The following is a 14,562-nucleotide window of genomic DNA, read 5'->3' on the forward strand; positions in this document are numbered from 1 at the left end:
GACGGGGACGGGGACGGGGATGGAAACGGAGATGGAGATGGAGATGAGGATGGAGATGGGAATGGGGATGGAGGTGGAAATGGGATGGGATGGAGATGAGGCTTAGGGATGGGGATGGGAACAGGATGGCCTCCAGGTTTCTCTGTCCTCATCACTCTTTCACATATTCTGCAGGATCTGGCAAGGAAGCTGACGGGTTCAGACTTCAAAAGAGCAAGATGTGACGCAGAAAACCACAGAGGGAGGAAAAACAGCTTTTTCCTCCCAGGCCCCCCCCCCCATCACCCTTCCCCGAGCTGGGTAGCAGAGGCGTCAGCACCCCAAGCACCCGCCCGCTCAGCCGCCAGCGCCGGGGTGGAGGAGGCAGCCAGCTGTCCTGATGGCAGCCCAGCGTCCCGTGCTGGGGTTGTTGCTCGCTGTGGGGACATGGGGTGAGTACCCTGGGTGGGGGGTCATCCCTTTGGGGGCTGGCGGGTCGTGCCAGGGTCCTGCAGGGCAGGCAGTGCTTGGGCTCAGTGCCATGGCAAGGTCCAGCTCTGGCACTGAGGGCTGTACTTGGTCTGTGCCCAAGTGCTTTTTCCAGGGAAGCTGGGGGGGGGGGGGGCAGAGACTCCACACACCCACTCTCCGCAAAACCCCTCTGAGCACGAGAGGTTTGGGATGGCTTTTGAAAGAAGGGCAAGGACAAAGGGCCTTTGAATCAAAAAACAGCATGAAGGCATGGGGCTGCTGCCCAGCTGCAGCCTGGGGAGCGAAGCAAGCACGAGCCCAGGCAGGCATGCCGCGGCCAGGGCCACGTGGGTGCTGCCCCCCAAAACCCCTGGGGTCTCCTGGTCCCCAGGACGGTTGTCACCACCCCAGCGTTACATTATCACCCAGACGATCGGGGGGTCTTCAGCCCTCCGTCTGCAGACACAGCTCGTGCATCAATGTCTCCTGGAGCAGCTCCTGAGTGAGTAACGGGCCTGGCAGCACGGGGCACCCAGCCGCCTCCTCGGAGCTGCTCCAGCCATCCTGCATTTCTCCCAGCACAAATGTTCCCCTGTGCTGGCATCACTCACCGCCAGAGCCTGGGGGGGGTCTTTGCTCACGGGGGCCACCCCACCTCCTTTTCCGGAGCCACCAGCCCCAAGCAGTGATGGAGAGCACTAGGCAGGCAACCCAAATTAAAAACAAAAATGATTGCCAGCACAGGTGCTGAAACCTGCCTGGCTGAAATAAGCAGCAATAGCCACAGGCAAAGGTATCTGTGGGTGCTCAGTCCTGCCTGGCGTGCACTGGAAGCTGGGCCTCCGCGGCACTTAGTGCCGCAGGACAGGTCTTCTGTGCAGTTGGCCTGGCGGGAAGCAGTATGGCCAGGCTGCATGAGGTCGTTCATTTTTATTTTTTTAATTAAAGGTGTGAGGAGGAGGGGTGAGAGCAGATTCCCCATGAAAGCCAGAAAATACTCTTTTATTACCAAGGAAAATGGCATTAGGAGGGAAGAAGGGGGGTGCATAATGCAGAAACCCCAGCATGTTAACTGAATCAGAGACTTGGGGTCTGGGCTGACGGTAGCAGCAAAGACGCCAGTTTTCTCTGATGACCGATGCGGCACCCAAGCATCATGCAGAGCGCCAAGGAGATTTTGCAGGAATTGGTAAACCTTGTGCAGAAATAGCCTGTAACAGCCAGGAGCCTGGAGACACTGGTGCTCCCAACCCCTGGAGATGTGGTGGGGCTCCGCGCACCAGCTCTGGCCATGGCTGCCCAGCATGACGGCTCCCAACACAGGTTTTGGGCCACGGGGAGCCTGCGTGGGTGCGCTGGGGTCTCCAACTTGCTCTCCCCAGCACATGTTGCTCACTGGGAGCTTGGCTCTGGGGGCTGCTTTGTTCATCTCAGCAAGGATCCAGCCAGCAAGTAGGCACTTGGAGGGCTTTAAGGCTGTATATTTAATATGAGCAGGACCCTCAAATCCCTTTAGGTAAGTGCCGCTAGGGGGGTAACACTGTCAAAAGGCTAAGGGCACTCTGCATGGTCTGGGGGAGTTTCTTTGCATTTGTGTGTCCCTTTGCACGGGACGCTTCCCATGACAGAGGTGCCATCAGGCTGCGTGGCCCCCGTCGCGGCCGGGGGGCAGGAACACAACTCACATCTCTCTCCTTTGCAGCCCTCTCTAGCTGTGGAGAAGTCGCCCCGAGCCTCGAAGGTGAGTGTTGACAGGGGGCCATCCCTCCTGGAGCCCGGAGCCCATGCGCAGGTCCTGTGGATGGGGGCTCACCAGCACAGCACATGCACCTCAACCTGCGCTCACACCTGCACCTCTCTGTGCACTTCCCCAACTGGTGCCTTTTCCTTCCTGCCCCATTTCATGAGCAGACCTCACTGCCGTTTCAGAGCGTGCCAGTGCCCAGGAGCTGGGCATATCTCCTTGCAGTAGGAGAATGAGCAGCCCAGGGCTTCCCAAAAGCTAGTCCTGCCGGCTGCAATGGTACTGCCAGGTTCCCGCGTGCCGATGGGCACCCCAGCACCATCACACAGTGGAAAACATGCCGATAGCTTGCGGGGAGAGGAAGAAAGCCCCTAATCCCTACGCTTTCCCCGCAGAGCCTGTTTTGCAGCTTGCTGGCACAGGCTGCCGGTGCTCAGGGGTGCTGGAGGTGAAGAAGCACGGCCAGTGGAGTAGAGTGTCCTGGGACGGAGCGAACAGAGTTGCTGCTGCTGTCTGCAAGCAGCTGGGCTGCGGGCCCCCCACTGCTGAGGCCTTCCAGCTCATCTTCTCCCACGCGAAGATGCCTTGCATGAAGCCGTCCCAGTGTGGAGGGAAAGCAGCTCCGCTGGTGGGGTGCACCTGGATACTGGCCAACTGCACGGACTACGTCACCCTGGCCTGCAGTGGTGAGCCTGGCCACCCGCCCCTGTCCCAGCCACCCCTGCAGCCCCCCGGCCTGGCCAGCCCCAACTGGTGCTTCCCTTGTTGTTTCAGAGCCGGCCGAAACCACCACCGAGCCCCGGCCGGCACCTGAGACCACCACGCCAGAGCCTACTGGTAAGAGCCTGTCCCTGCCCAGCTCCACCACTGGCTGCTCTGACCATGGCACAGTGAAAGGTGTCCATCAGCCGCAGTGCAGCAATGAGCCCCGCTGCGAAACGGGAAGCAAACATGCCAATGCAACCCGCGAGACATGAGTATTTCAGTGAGATCCCTGGGCCTCATTAATGGTGTTTGCAGTGTTAATGGTGCAATTAAGTCTCACCCGCTAGTGCACAGCAGGATCAGGAGGTGATTGCTATGTCAGTGTTGTCCCCTTGATAGGCATATGGGGCAAGGGGACAGTTGGTGGGTTGTCCCCTCTCTCCGGTGTGCTGAAGGGCAGGTCTGGACCGTGCAGGTGCGGGGGACGATTATCGGCTTCATGACAGCATGTGGGCCAGCGGCTCCATGGCTTGGCAGCCACAGCAAGCGGGGTGGCCCAGATGCTGCACACGTAGCAGAGGGACGGGTGGTAGACACAAAGAGTGAGATACCCTGGGGATGTGCCTCATACTACAAGGAGAGTTGCACGCGCAGATGGAGAGATCACCTCTTCAATTAATAGGCAAAGGAGGGATCTGCTCCCTGTGCAATACAGCATCTGGCAACTTTTTGCCAAATAAGGTTCATAAGTGACATCCTGGTCGGTAACGAGCCGCGCTCTCTGTGTCCTCTTGCCAGGTGCTGCTAGGCTTAGGCTGGTGGATGGGAACTTCAGCTGCTCAGGGTTCGTGGAGCTGTACATGCAGGGGCTGTGGGGCGCCGTGGGGGTCAGCGCGGGCGCCTGGCCCGACCTAGCCACCCGAATCTGCGAGGAAGTGCATTGCGGCAGCCTCATCGGCAACTACATCACAGCGCCGGAGGCGGGGAGCCACTTACCGGTACAATGGGAGATGGTGGGGCCCTGCGAGAGCTACTCAGTCCTGGACTGCTTCAATCGAACAAGTGACAGTCGGGGGAAAGTGCCTGCCTTCGTCATCTGCTCCGGTGAGACAGCTTGTCCCCGGCACGGGGCCACCCCGGTTGTGTGTCCTCCCTTGGACCAGCTCACTAGTCCCATGCCCATGAGCTGGACAGTGTGAGGTGAAGGCAGGCATGGTGAGGGGCTGGGGGAGCACAGGGTCAGCATTCAGGGTGTTATTCCTCTCCTGCAGTGCCAGTCCTAATTTGGGCATCTGGTGGAGACAGAAGGACCAGGTGCTTGCGAAACTGGACCCCCTGCTTCCAGCCGGCTGCAGGCCAGGCAGCCAAAGCCCTGCATAAGTAGGGATATAATCCCTTCCCGCGTCTCCTATCGGACCCCTCCACCCGACGGTCCCCCATGGCTCTGCGGCTCCTCCTGGACCTGTGCTGCCCATGGGGCAGGAGTGCCCATGGCTGCCCCACGCACCCCCTTCGCCCCATGCCCCAGGCATCCACCCACTCCTGCACTTTTTCTTTCTTGTACAAAGACAAAACAGGAAATCTCCATATCACGCTCAGTTCCTGGAAGCCCCATGCCATTGCAGCTCTGGGTTTCAAACAAAGCAGCGCTGCGGTGCACAAATAGGAAAGCATGGGAAAGAGCAGAGTGCAGAGCAAATGCAGCGCTAGCACCCTGAAACTCGGCACATGCCAGCGGATATGAGGTGCAGCGGCAGAGCACAGCACCCTTGCTGTGCAAGGGCAAAGCAAAGTACTCGCTCCTGGGGAGTGCGTGCAGGCGGGACGCTGAGCCCGTGCCCTGCTTCGTTTTCCTGTCCCGCGCAGCCGCCCTGACCCTGCTCTGCCTCTGTCCTGCAGGCTCCCAGCCCCGGGCCATGCGGAGGCTGGTGGGAGGCCTGACCACCTGCGAGGGGTACATTGAGGTGTTTCACGGGGACCGGTGGCAGGTGTTGTGCGACGAGCCCAGGCAGCGGGCCGAGCGGGGCAAGCAGGTATGCCAGGAGCTGCGGTGCGGGAACCTCTCCTCCAGCACCATGCTCGAGGACCCCCCAACGATGGGCATCACCTGCACCGCTCGTGACCTCCACCTCTGCCCTGCCAGCCACAGAGGGCTCCGGACCTGCTCCCGTACCAGGATTGTGTGTAAGCAAGAGTGCGATCGTGTCATGTTTGCGGAGCCAGGATTTACCCTTGCAAATGTCTGTGGGCTGGTGGAGGAGGTGACTCTGGGGCTGCAGATCAGGGATGGCACTGGCAGGCACAGCGCAGGAATATCCTTGCCCAGACAGCCTCCATTGCCTGCTGCGGTCCCAGAAGGGGTGGCTGGGCTGCCACAGGTCCAGGAGACAGCAATGCCGGCGGCTCATGACATCCATCCATCTTCTCTCCAGGCCAGGACTCCAAGCCGCGTCCAGCCAGCCTGGGAGCCGGCACCATTGTGAGCATCTTCTTGGCCCTGATTCTCTTTGGCATCCTCCTGCTCATCTGCGGACCCCCTGCCTACAAGAGACTGATGAAGAAAAGTAAGTGACAAGCTCTAAGCTGGACATGCTGGTTTCCACAGCACCTCCACCTTGCATCCACCCTGACACCTGAGGAGATGCATAAGTGCTTTGCTCTGGCCGGCCTCTCCGCAGCTGGGGCTGGGTGCTTCCAGTGGGACCATCCCCGCCCTGGTATTCGGGGGCACAAATCCCTTTTTCCCATTGTCTCCCTGTGTCTGACCCGTGCGGCGCTGACACAGAAAGCCTCTCGGATCAGATGGTGCTGTGCATTTTGCACGCTGGGGGAGGATTAAATGCGGAGCAGACACAAAAGAGCAGGCGGACTGTGTTTCACAAGCCATGCCTAGCATCCACCTCACCGCGTGGCAGAGGGCTTACTGGGTGCAGCAGATTATTTGGCATGGCATATGGGGCCCACGGGCAGCAGCCACGGGGTAGAAAGCGGTCAAAGGAGACGCAGCCCACTTCTGGCAGAGGGATCAGGCAGTTCCTGGGGGAGATCCGATAGGTCCTATCACACCGCCCTCCCCTTCTTTCCCTTCCAGTCTCCAAGAAGAAGCAGCGTCAGTGGATTGGCCCCACGGGACTCAACCAAAACGGTGAGGAGCACACGTGGGTGGGCAAGGAGGGGAGGTGGGTGGCAGCGGTCCCTCCCTGCACCTCTCCCTAATCCCCGTGCATCCTCTGAAAGCCGGCCCCCGCTCCCAGCCATGGGACTCGGGTTTCGGGACTCGCTCAGAGGTCGCTCTCACTGAGCTGCCCCCAGACCACAACACAGGCAGCAGGGCTGTGGTGCAAGGGGCCTCCGCGCCAATCCACTGCTCTGGCTTCCTGCCGCCCACCACTGCTCTGACTCACCGGCGCCCTAGTGACTCAGCAGAGAGGGCTGAGCCTCACGCGCACCCTGTCCCACTCTTACTCAGCCCCTCCGCACCGCTAGCTTGCCTGGAGGCCTCCCTCCTTGGGTGCAAGCAGAGACCGTGGCCACGGGCCACTTGGTGCCCTGCCTCACAGGAGAGAGGATGGGAGGACTCAACCTTCTGCTGAAGCAGTTGGCACCGAGAGCCACCTCCTCAGTCCTTAACGCTCGCTCCCTCCTGCCGTCCGTTCCAGTTTCGTTCCACCGCAGCAGCACCGTCAACCTGAGGCCGCGGGCTGAGGGGCCGAGGGCACAGGGGGAGGACAATGACTATGCACAGCCTCCCAAGAAGAACCCCTACCTGTCAGCTTATCCAGGTAAGGCATCGTGAGGAGAATGCAAGGGAATGACTTCTCTGTGCGCCCTTCCTGCCCACGTCAGCGGGGAAGAACCAGACTGGTGGCGTTTGAGGGAAAGCCACGTCATAGTGAGATGCAGTCGTCGCTGTTGTTGATGCTGGGTGATAGGCTGCTCTGGGGCTGGAAGACTGCTTCCCAGCCCTTCCACCTCTCCTTGCCGACTCAGGGAGATATGGAGCACGCCATAGTTTATTCCCTTCACAGCTCTGGAAGGTGCGTCCCGATCTTCCAACCCTCCAGACAATTCCTCCGATAGCGACTACGACTTGCACTCTGCCCGGAGAGTGTGACTTCCCTGCAAGAGGTAAGACCATCTCGGGCTCCCTTTTCTTCCTGGCCTGAGCCATCTTCTCCTGTCCTGTTATCTCCTCACTCAAAGCTATCACAGGACATTCATGTGCATGACAGCTAAATTGAGCACCTGCTGAATTAGCCTGTCTGTGGCTTCTTAAACTTTAGCAAACATGAGTCTTGTTTTCTACATCAGTCATTTTCTTGACCTGCAGACAGAGGTGGGATTCAACATACAGGAAAAAAAAAAAATAATAAAACTGACAAAAGAGAAGACAAATACCTGAGAATTCTGCACTGATCACCTTGGAAGAAAGCCTTTCTGTGTTCCCCTACAGAGATGTAATGGCTCTCATCCTGCTTCCAGGGAGGGAGACTGGGGAATACCTCTGCAAGCTGGAGACCTCCCCGGTCTGATTTCCAGCCGTGTGGTGTTCTCAGAGCCCCCACTAAAGTCAGAGCTAAACCTGCTGGTGCTCCTTGCAGCTGAACGTCAAACCTGAGCGCTTCATTCTGGACTGCCCAAACTCGAGGCATCGAAGATCAGTATCTGCTTGCGACAAGCACTGATTGCAAATCTCTCAGCTCTGACCTAATCTAGCTTGGCTTTGGCGCTCTGCTATCACCCTGGTATCTGAGCACCTTTCCGAGAAAGCTTCATCTCACTTACCCTCTTCTTTATAGGTCTCCCACCTGAGAGTGTACAAGGTGGGGTTTTTTTAAGCTATTCACCTGAGCCTTAAAGGCCCACAGGTAGCAGCAGGCCCTGTGTCTGCACAGAGAACAGAGCCACAACGTTCACAGTAGTTTGGGACGGGGTTGCCTGCTTCTCTGTCGCTCTAAACTAGGATAACCACACTCCTCACCCTGGTGGGGCCAGGCTGAAAGCAAAATCTGCTGCTGCCTACAGAGCTCTCAGATACCACGGGGATGAACTCCATGAAAAGAACTGCCATATCCTCGTCCTCTGAGTCACTTAGTGAGCTGTGAAGACGCAAGCTTGGCTGCGTTTGCCACTCGATAGAAGTCTAGATGTTTGAAGGAGAGTGGTTAGCTTGGGATACTGCCTGCATGCACATGTGAGTGGGGCTTGAGTGAATGCATATGGGAGAGTGTGAGGTTTGTGCAGACATATAAAACAGCACAGACACACGAGGAGAACGGGAAGGATAAAAATACTGAAAACAAACCTGAGATATTTAATAAGCAATGACTGTTGTAATAAAATTGTTTTTCTAGTAATTATGTCTTGTTCTCTTCCTTCCAACACTACAAATGCCGTTCCTTAGAGCACCAACTTCCCAACTAGTGAAGGAAAACGGGGAACAGAAAATGACAGCCCACGGGATGCATAAGAGATAGTGCTAGAGGAGGGAAGAGATCGGCTGATGGAGAAGAGCACTGCCCAAACAGGCCTGTTAGGAAAGATGAAAACAAGAGAGCAAGATGGCTCAGAAAGAAGGTAGTCCTGCAAGAGGGTGAAAGGTTTTATTGACAACATCAAGAGGAAGTTGGTCTAAGGACACCAAAAGGGCATAAAAAGATCAATAGACAATATCAACCAGATGCCACGTCATTTCCCAAAACAATCACTGCCATGACCCCGCATGCAATTCATCAAGTTTTATTATTGTAATTAACCACAGATATGGAATTGTTTCCATCAAATCCCAAAGGCATTCATCCTGATCTAGTCCATTAGTTATCTTTCCTTATAAATAACTTAGGGGGATACAAGCAGAATTCGGAGCATAAAGTGCTGAGCAAAGCTAATCCCATTTCCATTAACAACTTGTCATTCACTCTGTTATCTAGTGTTTCCTGAGGAGCGAAGGGAGACAGTGAGGAACGCTGGAGCCCTTAACATCCAGAATAAACCCTCCTTTCCCCCAGGGCACTTGAGGAGAGAGGCAGACGATGTGGTAGGCTGTTGAGGCCCCTGTGTTTCACAGAACCGTACTGGAGGCCAGCTGTGAAGAGCCGGATGGCAGGTACTGATCCCCACTCTTCCCCAGCTTCCCGTGTTCCAAGACACATGCCTCCTTACCCCTAAAGTAACAGCAGCTCCCAAGACATCATGCCAACCCAGTTTACTTCAAAAACACATGTAATATTCAGGTGTTGAACTCCAGGGAGTTACCAGAGCCTTGGTGCTTCAGTGAGATAGTGCACAACCAGCACAGGTGGGGAACAGCTCCTATGCTGGACAAGACGGAGTGGTAAAGAGCCTCACTGGTGAGCTGGGAATACCTGAACTCAGTGGAGTCGGGAACCACCTCTGCTTTGGACTAGAATGGTACTCACTGGGCAAATGGAGGCAGCTGTGAGGAAAGCCTGACCTCACAGTCAGCTGGGAAAGGCTTGAGCAGAGCTGGTTTACAAGTTATTCTGCACCAGCATAAAGAACCCTGACACGCCTCAAGGCTTGGCCCATCCCAACAGGCTAGCTAGCTGCTTCTCCCTGCAAAGACACATTATGAATCGATTGCCAGTCTGGCTGGCTCTGTTTCTCATTTCCAAGAAGGCCCTAGGGAAGCAATGAGCATTTAGTATTAGAAATACTGTCAGAAGATTCCCACTGTGTCTTTTGAACACCTGTGAAAAAGCTTAGAATTATTATACTACATATGTTAGAGAGAGAGAGAAAACTACACGCATACAAAGAAGAGTCTCTCTCGCTCACCCATGCAGACACACACAGAGGAGTCAGGTTCTCAGCTGATGTGATCAGTGCATGTCATTCCCATGTATCTCAGTTGAGAATCTAGCTGACTACTTGTATTTTATCTCAGAGACGGGACTAACTGACTTGTAAGTGGCCACTTCAGCCAACAAGCAATCATCACAACCAACCTAAAAAGGTGCAGCCCATGGAGATAGCATCAGCCTCACTGACCCCTGGTGCCTCTGCTGTCTGCCTCACATCAGAGCCATGCCTCTTTTCCTATATAATACTAACACATGGACGGGCCTAAGAGCAATGCTCTCGGCTCTTTCTTCTTCCTCAGTCCACGAAAAGGAGGGAGCAGCAGAGCATACTCCCCAGGAGTCTTGATTTAGTAGCCAGGCCAAGCAGGGCGCTGAGGGTTTGGAGGCGGGGGGTACACAAAGGGAGGGGGTAGACCAGAGGGATAGGGAGGCTGTGGGGGGACTGGGAAACTAGGGAGGGGGGGCTGGGTTGGGTACGGGCACTGAGGCCTCCCTGCCCCAGGAGGGAAGTATGGAGGGTACCCCGGTCTCGGGGGTGGAGTAGAGGAAGGGTGTGAGCCAGGAAAGGATGGGGCAGGAGGTGGGCCTCTGGACGGAGACCAAGAGTAGCCTGGTGCTGAAGACGAGCCTCCGGTCAGAGGCTTGGGATACCCCGGTGTTGGGTCACTGGCCTGCGCTGGTGGGTATCCAGGACCTGGAGGAGGGTTATAGGGAAATGTGGGCTGTGTGCTGGGCTGAGAGGAAGCGACGTGTCCCACGGTGACAGGGGCTCCAGAGAAAGGAGCAGGAGGGAGAGCTCCATGGGCTGTGGGGCCCACTGGCATGCTTGGAGCTGGACTGTAGGGCAAAGGGAAGGAAGGTGCCCCAGACGGGAAGGACTGTGGCTTCTGCTGCTCTGCAGGCCCAGGTACGTGAGGAGGTAGATGCTGCTGAGAGTCTCTGCTGGGCTCCTGCGACACTTCTGACTTCCTCAGTATCTCCTGAAGCTTTTCAACTCTAACCCGGCGCAAGTGGGATAACTTCCTCATAACGGAAAACTGCTCGAGAAATGTCTCCAGGGGTACCTCACCCTCCAGGAACTTCTCAGCCATATTCTGGAACATAAAACAGCTTTGGCGTCAGTGCTGTTTCCCTCCACGCTTCTTCCCCAAACCTAGTTTAGGATTTATGTCTCTGTCGGAGACGTGTAGAGGACTGCTGTACCACAGAAGAGCAAAGAAAGGACAACCCATTTTTTTTCAGCAACTATGTCAAACTACAAAGAGATAATCCTTGATTTAAGGGATTAGGCTTGGGAGCATAACTGTAAATCTTCAACGACTAATCACTTGAATTACTGATGGATTTAAATCTAAAGCTCACCTCAGACTCTTCTTCAATTTTCTGACTTTCCACCTGCAGAAGATCCAACAAGGTCTGAGGATGCAACGCTGCTGAAAATTTCTCTGCGGAAAGAGAGGTAGGAGCAGAGCAAAAAGTGAAGCATAAAACGAGGCAAAATCATTAGCACATATCCCTGTCATGCAGAGCCTGCACTAGTCATCTGTTCCACAGCTCTGCTTTGCAATGTGAGACATACAACAGATAAAGCAGTAGGAGCTATCTTCTTCTCTGTCACATCTCTGTTCCCCTCCTCACTCTCACAGGAGAAGCCTTCCTACCTTGGAAAATGTTGATGTGAGAAGAAAATCTGAAGAGGAAAGAACTTTAACCATAGCTGCGCTGGAAGAGTTGTATGCTGAGACAGCATCCTTAATCTGTCCAACAGAGTCTGACTAGGAAACGGGAGAAAAAAGATTTTACATACAATAGGGTCCTTTCTGCCACCACCCTGCTTATCTAAAGAGCTTCTCAATCTGCTCAGTACAAGAAAGAAGGACATTGCACTAACTATAGCCTACATGCCTTCACAGGAAAGAGCGCAAGGTTTCGAAACACTCACCCAGTTTTGCCTTTTGCTCTTTACACCGCTCAGCTAGCTTCTGCAGCTCCTCATATTTGTTGGAGAGGTCAGTGCGCCCAGTTTCCAGTGGTACCTGGAACTTCAGGTTCTGCTCGGCCAAGCTCCGGTTAGCGGCAAGAGCCATCTCCCTTTCCAGCTGCAGCTCCTGAACCTGAGAAAGGAGGTCCAAGAGCCAGTGAGGGGCCGCACATCCTAACCAAGTCCAGCCCTTCCTTGCCCTTGCAGCAAAGTTAATCCATACCTCCCTCGACTCCAAAGCCAGGCGCTCAATCTCCTCAGCATTGTCTTGCAGCTCCTGGAGCTCCTCCACCGTCCGGTTCTTCAGCGTATCCATCCTGCCAGAGGAGCTGCAAACTCCTTAGATGGGGAAAGGAAGGCAAATAAAGACTAGGTTTTCTAAAGTCAAGTATGTATTAGTCAATAGATACTAATCGTATTACAGATTAAAAAATAGACTTGCTAAACTACTCCAAACAACTATGCTAGAGAAGTTCCATGCTCTAAAGAAGCAGCGAGACTGAGGGCAGAGCGAGAAGAAAAACACAACATCTCTAATCACTTCTTCTTTGGTAACTTATTTTTTCCTTTTCACCCAGTACTTGCAAGGACTACTTGTGTGTGCCAGACATTTTTGTCAAGGAAACACCTACTCACATCCACTTTATGCTAGGACGACATCACCCTGATTGTCAAATTCTCAAACTCCAGCTGGCTTTTTTGCACCATCCCATCCAATATTTGTGTTCTGCTAAACAAATCTCCCAGATCTGTTTATATCCATCCATGCTTAGGAATCACAAACACTGATGTGATCACCTTTGTCACATGGGTCTTCCTGTATTTCTAACTCTCCAATTCCTCAATTCCTGTCTCATTTTATGTATTTTCTTTTTAGCTACATGGTGCCATCACCTCTCTTGCTTGTTGGTAGTGTCCTTATGCATAATGCTATTATTGAATACTTACTACACCGTGAACTTGATTCAATACTCACAATTTTGAAAACCAGTACAATAATATTAGAATCAGTGAAATAACAGATTTGCTGCACTACTGTCCGTGATTTATTCCCAATACCTTCTGACTGCCTTGCAACAGTTAGCAAATATTAAACATTCATATCACGGGTTCTAGGAAAGATGTGGGGTGTGATACAGCTGAATTCAACAGAAAACAGGAAAGAAACAAAGGAGCAGTGCTCTCCTGCAAGAGGGAAAGAGGCATACCAAATGGACTGCTGACAGGGACTCCTCCGTTGTCCTAACTGCTCTTGGCTCTTCTACCTTTGGTCCAAATGAAACATCTCAAAGATATCGTTCTGTAAGTGTTGCATCAGTCTCTACAAGTAACACAGAGCGTCAAGCTCACGTTCAGGATTACAAAGCCTCTTCACTCAGGATCCGGTCAAACACATCTAACGAATAACCACGTAAAACCAGGCTGGGAAACTGGCTCCCCCACCACATACATGCATATACATGCAATGTCATCACTCTGCAATCAGAAATAAGATTACGTGGAGGGGGTGCGATTCTATCAAGAGGGCTCACAAAGTGTAAGACAGGAAAAGTAGGAAGAGTGGCAAACGGCAACCTTATCCTCTGCGGTGGTAACAGACCGAGACGTGGCAAATGGTAGGTGGGCAGATTCTGAATGGCACAAAGGAAGGTTGGCACAGAGAGCTGGCCACGGCTGCGTGCGCAGCACGGCACCGCAGGAGGCAGGGGCTCTCCTGGCTTCCGTGGGCAGCAGGAGCTAGCGTTGCACACAGCGCTACGGCCCGACCGGTAAGGTGACAAGCGAGGCCTCGCCTCTCTGAGAGACAGTACTTCCTAGCTCCCACCGGTCTCGGACTTGGGGCAGCAGCGCGGACCGGATCCCTCGGCTCAGAAACGCCGGGGGCACCGCCGGGCACGGCCGCCGCGGACCGGCGCAGCCCCCTGGTTAGGGCAAGAAACGCCCGACGTCGGCGGCCGTTGGGGGCGGCCGCGACCGTTGGGGGCAGCCGCGGCACGCGCCCCGCGCGGGGAAGGGGGGGGGCGGCACGGCGCGCGAGCCCCGCCTCCTCTCGCGAGACTCGGCGCGCGAAAACCGGGGCGGGGGGAGGCACGAAACGGTAACGGAGCCAGTAAACCCCCCCCCCGCCCCCGGCGCCGGGACTCACCTCCGAGAGCCAGGCGCCCCCCCTTTCCCCCCCGCCTCCCTCGGCCACACGCTTCCGCGTTCCGGTCCGGCAGCGGAAGTGGGCGGCACCACTGCGCCCGGGCGGAGGGGGGGACCGCCTCCCCCCCCCCCCCCGGAGGACGAGGGTGGTACATCCAGCCCGCCGGCCGGCGGGGAGTGCGCCGCGCGCCGGCGCCATTTTGTACGGGCTCGGAGAGGGGGAGCTGATGGCGGCGTTGCGTTGTCTCGCTGCCTTCGCGGTCTCGGCGGCTGGCTGCGAGGGAGGGGAGGCCTCCCTCATGGCTCAGGGAGTGGCTTCGGGACCGCCTGGGGTTCCCGTCCGGGCTGCGCCCCGCTGGCTCCCGCGCTGCTGGCCCCGGCTTGAGGCAGGGCCTCGCACCCGTTCCCTCAGCTGCTCTCCTTAAAATTGCCTGCGCTCGAGGGCGCCCTCAGTGCCTTTCGACCCTGTCATGACTGCTCTAGGTGACAGCTGATTCATAAAAACGGGCTGCCTCAAAATGTAAGCAGTGGATTGCAGTGAATACCATTGCAAGCGCCTGGGTACTGCGCATTACAGTTTTGTCAGCTTCGTATATCAGCCCAGAAAGGCAGCTGTCATGAAGCGCAAGGTTCTTTTTCTCGTGGCTGACTGCACATGTACGTGTGGATCTGTATGGGGGGGGCATTGGATTTTGGAGTGATAACAGCAGCTC

At 55.4% G+C, this 14,562-nt stretch overlaps 2 protein-coding genes across 9 annotated transcripts; one reads left to right on the forward strand and one right to left on the reverse strand.

Moving 5' to 3' along the window:
* Positions 1 to 279: 279 nt before the first annotated feature.
* CD5 (CD5 molecule) lies at positions 280 to 8,256 on the forward strand. 4 transcript variants are annotated; one of them, XM_068944196.1, is made up of 11 exons: positions 280 to 431; positions 2,153 to 2,191; positions 2,590 to 2,880; positions 2,969 to 3,031; positions 3,698 to 4,003; positions 4,799 to 5,083; positions 5,332 to 5,463; positions 5,991 to 6,044; positions 6,559 to 6,681; positions 6,928 to 7,027; positions 7,353 to 8,256. In XM_068944196.1, the coding sequence occupies exons 1-10, from the start codon at positions 380 to 382 to the stop codon at positions 7,011 to 7,013; spliced, it is 1,431 nt and encodes a 476-aa protein (XP_068800297.1). In that variant the 5' UTR covers positions 280 to 379; the 3' UTR covers positions 7,014 to 7,027; positions 7,353 to 8,256. The 4 variants fall into 4 exon arrangements, with proteins under 4 accessions (XP_068800297.1, XP_068800298.1, XP_068800299.1 ...); XM_068944197.1 differs by having other exon boundaries at positions 7,382 to 8,256; XM_068944198.1 differs by having other exon boundaries at positions 7,925 to 8,256.
* A 366-nt stretch (positions 8,257 to 8,622) lies between these two features.
* Positions 8,623 to 13,876, reverse strand: VPS37C (VPS37C subunit of ESCRT-I). Of its 5 annotated transcripts, none has more exons than XM_068944206.1 (7): positions 13,851 to 13,876; positions 12,913 to 13,025; positions 11,928 to 12,043; positions 11,666 to 11,837; positions 11,385 to 11,494; positions 11,086 to 11,168; positions 8,623 to 10,817 (listed from the first exon to the last, which is right to left on the reverse strand). In XM_068944206.1, the coding sequence occupies exons 3-7, from the start codon at positions 12,018 to 12,020 to the stop codon at positions 10,748 to 10,750; spliced, it is 528 nt and encodes a 175-aa protein (XP_068800307.1). In that variant the 5' UTR covers positions 12,021 to 12,043; positions 12,913 to 13,025; positions 13,851 to 13,876; the 3' UTR covers positions 8,623 to 10,747. The 5 variants fall into 5 exon arrangements, with proteins under 5 accessions (XP_068800307.1, XP_068800306.1, XP_068800302.1 ...); XM_068944205.1 differs by having other exon boundaries at positions 8,623 to 10,920; XM_068944201.1 differs by lacking the exon at positions 11,385 to 11,494.
* Positions 13,877 to 14,562: the final 686 nt, after the last annotated feature.

Source organism: Struthio camelus, chromosome 5 (assembly GCF_040807025.1).
Source record: "Struthio camelus isolate bStrCam1 chromosome 5, bStrCam1.hap1, whole genome shotgun sequence".
In the NCBI taxonomy this organism is placed as follows: domain Eukaryota; kingdom Metazoa; phylum Chordata; class Aves; order Struthioniformes; family Struthionidae; genus Struthio; species Struthio camelus.